Raw genomic sequence first — 5,998 nt, forward strand, 5'->3', positions numbered from 1 at the left:
GCTCAATCCCATTAGTGGTAACATTTGCAGTTTGATGAAACTAGACATGCTAGTCACATAGCGAATGAACAGCTAATGACATTGAGCTTAAGTTTTTTTCAAAAGGAGACAACGATGAGAACGATAATAAAGAGAAAAAAGGAGAATTAGTAGTAGCAGCAGATGAATAATGATGATGATGATAATGATATTAATAATAATAATAATAATAATAATAATAATAATAATAATAATAATAATAACAATAATAATAATAATGATGATGACAATGATGATGGCAATGACAATAATAATAATAATAAAATAAAAATAATAATGATGAGGATGATAATAATAACAATAATAACAATAATAAAAATTGTAGTAGTAATAGCCAGATTTATCAAATTGTAAACAGAGACGTACCGGCTGAAATCACCTTCAATAACAAATCACCATTATCTTTACGAGTTTTAAAAAAAAGAAACCAACAGTTCGTTCACGCCAGTTCTCTCCCCCCTCCCAGGGCCCCAATGTTTTTTTCCATTTCATTTTAACCTCGGAATTGTGTTCATTCTGTTGTCATATAGAGACTCTATCGACACAGATGATAAACCATTCAAAGAAAATAATCTAACATACAATAATAATATATCATTCGAGGCTAAAAACAAATGTTCTGACTCATTAAACTTAAGAAACTGATTAAAAATTATGTCTCTTCAATGAAGATATTTTATTTTCTGTTATTTTTCTCTGGTATATATTATGTATAATGTATAGGGTTTTATGATATACCCCTTCTGTTCACTAGCTTATTATCATTATTATTATTATTATTATTATTATTATTATTAGTAGTAGTAGTAGTAGTAGTAGTAGTAGTAGTAGTAGTAGTAGTAGTAGTAGTAGTAGTAGTAGTAGTAGTAGTAGTAATAATAATAATAGTAGTAGTCGTAGCAGTAGTAGTAGTAGTAGTAGTAGTAGTAGTAGTAGTAGTAGTAGTAGTAGTAGTAGTAGTAGTAGTAGTAGTAGTACTGCCGTGCCAAAGCAGACCGACGTATCTGCAAAAATTATTAATTTTTGCGGCTTCGTTTAAATGGACGCCTATACCCATTCTGCACCTTGTGTCAAAGGCAGGAAGACGTATCTGCACTTCAAATAGGATATTTAACTATGGCAAACAGACGTAACTGAAGGGCCATGCCCATATTTCCAATGGCAGCGCGACGTAACTCAAAATCATAAATAGTGCAGATACACCGCTCTGCCTTGGCACGACAGAGCAGCAGTAGTAGTAGTAATAGTAATAGTGGTGACGTAAAGAGACGAAACGTTGGCGCGGTAAAAAGACACCCTGAAAACGACTTAACTCTAACCCCTTGACATGGGAAAAACCAAGCTCCTGCCAGACCCACGTCACACGGAGGGCTGCAATTACTGAGGGCAGACAATCACTGGAGGATTCACGAAATAAAAATGCTCAAGCTAAGAGAGAAACCCGCAAGCAGAGCACTTCCTAGAAAAAGGGATGCTACAAATATTGAAAACTCTTCCTTGTCAGTGTCAACACTGGTCTCATTAGCCATATCATAAGCCACTGCTCAGATCACACCTTATTTTTTTTCTATTTTGCCTAACGTATCTGTGGATGCACGGCTCATCGTTACATTTTGACTGACAAACTGCACATTGATTATTATTATTATTATTATTATTATTATTATTATTATTATTATTATTATTATTATTATTATTATACTATTATTATTATTATTATTATTATTATTATCATCATCATTGTTATTACTCTTATTCTTATTCTTATTTTGTTAAATAAAAATAAAACTATGTTACTATCATCATCATCATTGATGTTGTTATTTGCATCCATTTGCATTATGTATCACAATAAATCCCAAAACGTCCAATCTGGATAATAGAGGGTGGGGGCGGGGCTGGGTGTGGTGGGGGCGGTGGGGGTGGGGGGATGGGTGGGTTGGACAACGAACAACAAATAAATACCTGGGTTATAATGTACAAATATAATTGTATACATCGGGAGGTAACAGTAAAATGTCCAAGGCCAGTTGTCAGAAAAATTACACGTACAGGTAATACAGATCTTGCAAATTCAGTTAGTCAAATTACAGCATTCAAACATACGACTACACAGTATTATACAACATCACTTTGAAGTCTTGACAATTATAATCTTAGGAATAGGCCTATGTGTTCAATTCTAAATAGATTTTGGTGAATTCACGAAGTTTCTGGCGAACTGGTTCTCGATTTGGGAGCCAACACTGTAAGTTTATATCTGCCGGTCATGTTGTAACTGACAGCCTAAACAGTACTTTTTATACCACTGGTAAGTCATGCAGTCTTTTTAAAAAGTGCGAAATAAAGGAAAAAGCGATGCAATTTTAGAGTAAAAAGACGGCAGCTACACGCTTCAAGTACTGAAAGAAAATTAAAGAAGTAAGTCCAAGGAAAAAAGATGTCCTTTGGTATTCTGTAGTGAAAGTATCGTTTGAAATATATACAGATATTAATATTATGTTTATCATAGAGCACATATTAGGGCTGTTATTGACACAAGGGTAAGCACACACACACACACACACACACACACACACACACACACACACACACACACACACACACAAACGCCTAGCTCCTTTTTTGTTTTTAAAAAGGCTTGACATCGAAGGAACTTCTTTGATATTAGTTCATGGACTTTTGACTACCGAGGCGGACCAAACAAAAAGAGATGCAGCTAAAATTAACAACTGGTATCATATACTGATGTTGCTAACTCAATTCTAAATTTTGTAAACCTGAAGGCTCAGGAACCTAATAATATTTAAACATTCTCATAACCCCAGCCCTAACCCTGATCCTGAGCTCATCGCTATAACCTAAAAAGAAAGCACTCTTGGGGTCTGTCAGAACACCATTTTGGATGCTAGGGTTATCTTGATAGAAAATTAAGGTACAGATATAAGCTTCTAAAATGCATGATCTCTGGCTTCTCCGCGCTGTTGGCCATGCAGCATCGCGATAGCTCTGCCAGGGGGGGTTCCCCTTCTAAACAAATCATGACACTTTGCTCTCCTTGCACGCTCAAACGACACGCTCAAAGTAGAGGGTATAAAAGACCAGATTGTGTGTAGCCTTTCCCTATTGTACAAGGCTATAAATGTACAGATATTAAAAGGGGAAGCAAAGAGAGAGCATAAGACAAACAGTTTTCACTTTGTAGGAATTGTAAATTATAGTTTATGTTTTATGCCGTCATTGAGACGAATAAAATAAATTAGGTATCGGGCGGTTTCAACTTGTCTGTCTGGGCTAATCCAGGATAAGTGGGATTTAATATCCCAGAAGACGGATATACTCAATAAATTACCTTTCCATCTCAAGAATCAAACTCGCCTCTTCTATGCGGCATAAAGACTACCCGTTATACCACTGAAACCAGTAGATAATGAGTAAAGTGGAACATAGATATTAGGATCCTGTTGCGATAAACATGTTAAGGTTTAGGAATCTTAGTCATTTATATAACATTTACTCAAAAGACTTTCCGAGAACATTCATTACATTAAGTACTTATTTTTCAACATTATGATAATTTTGATCAACCTGATTCACCATCAGCAAGTACACTTGTACAAACCATACAGACTTACTAAATTATCTATCTTCTGGGACTCATCCAATTTTTTTTGTTCATCTATCTTTTCATCCGTCACAATGATAGTCAATAAAATAATTCATCGGTCAAGCGATCGAACGTTCGTTGACTTGCACCCCCCCCCTTTTTTTCCACTAGATCTCCAAACGTGATTTCTCACAATCATGCAATATGTGCGTGTTTATACGCCCCCCCCCCCCCCCCGTCGATACTCTGTAGATTATTTAGGAGACAGGCTTCTACCCCGCCTGTCAGGACCAATTCGGGCTGGGAGGGATACGTCTCAGCAGAAAGACTCGACATACTCGATGAAAATTCTCCCCATATGAGAATTGAACTTTGATCTTCTAAGTCTGACGACGAAACACTTAACCACTACATCACAGACGCCAGTGTGATCTATTGGGTATTTCTCGTGAAACAAGCAAACAGAAACGTGACTATCTCTCTCACAGTCAATGTACAGACTTGAAAGAACACGTTTTCATATTATCTATGCATTGAAAATCACCGATTTCATCTTGATATCTGTTGCTCCATTTTTTGGGGTTTATTCTTAATCTTACTTTTATATGGTTAAAAACACAACTGATATAACAGCAAGGCCGTCAATGACAGCTTCAACAACAGCAATAAAACAGCAACAACGACATTCATCAACCACAAATAGCAAGCGGCTGGCTCTATCAAAGGAAACAGAAAGAGGTTCGCCGAGGAAAATTCTAGATATGGCCAGAGCAAGCTCAGATATACAAAACAGGAAGCGGCCAAGACAACTGTATAGGGTGCGCCCACAAACAAAAATCAACCACAATTCCGAAACAATTTCCAAGCAAACTCACTTCACCCCTCTTTAAAAAACCCCAAACCAATCAAACAAATGAGCACGAAAACAAGAAGGAAAAAGAAGAAAATCTGAATAAAGCCCCAACTGAACAAAACTAAACAAAGAACTACAATAAACGTCACTATGAACTGGAAAACCAAACATACATGAAGCAAAGTAAATTGTTTAAAACGTTAGCAAACAAACAAAAGAGCAACACAAGAAGCAGTGTAGCTTCCAACACACCTGACGTCATTTTCGCTATATGAGTAATATAATAACATACATGAACAAAATCCGGCATGTGACAAAAATAATTTTGCAAATCTATATGTAAACTGTATCGGGTCATTGAAGAGGAAAAAGTGCCACGGGGCAGGAACAATGATTACTTATGGCTATCTACTTCTGGATTTCCCTCTGTATTGATAAAACAATATTTAAATATTCAATAACATAGGCAAGTATCATGATTAGGAATAAAACAGCACAATAACATCATAGGTCCTAGTTTATCGTCCGTTTTCATGGTAACGATGCAAATTGTCGCTATCACGGATTCACAGAATTCTATCTTACACTTTTGGCCGTTTTGAGTTACTAAGACCATGAGGTCAGAAACCAAATGCTCTATCTGCTCTATCGAAATCGAAAGATTATTCGGAGTCTTTATCAAGATATTCAAAGAATTGTATTCGCAAACGCTTGACATGATGTGAAATTCAAACATCTTTGACCCCAAATTTATCAAAACTAGGTACTGATTAGAGAGAGCTGTGTAATTCTGAGGTAGCCATCTGCCAGTAGTAGATAACCAAAAGCTGAAGACGGGTGTGCCGAGAAAGGTCAGTCGGTGGCTTTGCGGAGACATTTTTCAGAGGCTGACTTCCGGAGCGCCGGGTACTTCCTCTGTCCCAGCGTCCAGTGGAAATAGAGACTGGTTAATGCGAAGATCCCACGACACGTCAGCAGAAGTAACAAGTTCCTGTTGAAAGGCTGCCCCGACATCAGTAGATGAGTGGTGGTAACTGTGGACAAATAGGAGGCATCGTGAGGATTTCATTATCTGGCTAGTCAACCAAGGGATCCCCCGGTATATTTCTTAAATAACCCATCAGTCGTGAGCTTTTTTCCATTCACTGAACAGTCAACCAAACCATAAATTCATCTCTCAATATTTTATTTCTGTTTAAATAACCCGTCTTTGGAATTGCCTTAAAAAAGTTAATGAAACTTCATTCAATAAATTACAGTTTATATAATGTCCTGTGGGTCAATGGCTTTAAGCACTGAATAAACTTACTTAAATAACTCGTCAGTCTATCACCCATTAATAAACCTTTGCCATCAGTCTACGTATCTAGTCCTTTGTGCAGTAGTTCGACACACCCATTTAATTATTTTTCCAGTTTTTTAAAATCCTTTCAAACTCTATCAATCAATCACCAGGTTATTCATTCAAACAATTGTTGAATAGTGAAAAAGAGCAGCCC

General features: G+C 36.6%; 1 protein-coding gene across 1 annotated transcript in view; it reads right to left on the reverse strand.

Moving 5' to 3' along the window:
• Positions 1 to 5,226: 5,226 nt before the first annotated feature.
• Positions 5,227 to 5,998, reverse strand: part of LOC101856250 (tumor protein p53-inducible protein 11) — a gene marked incomplete in the record, with an annotated part of 58,406 nt that continues 57,634 nt past the window's right edge. Inside the window, 1 exon segment of the mRNA XM_035968719.1 lies at positions 5,227 to 5,533. Within this exon segment, the coding sequence (XP_035824612.1) occupies positions 5,352 to 5,533 (182 nt within the window).

The sequence above is a fragment of the Aplysia californica genome, unplaced genomic scaffold (genome assembly GCF_000002075.1).
Source record: "Aplysia californica isolate F4 #8 unplaced genomic scaffold, AplCal3.0 scaffold00078, whole genome shotgun sequence".
NCBI classification, from domain to species: domain Eukaryota; kingdom Metazoa; phylum Mollusca; class Gastropoda; order Aplysiida; family Aplysiidae; genus Aplysia; species Aplysia californica.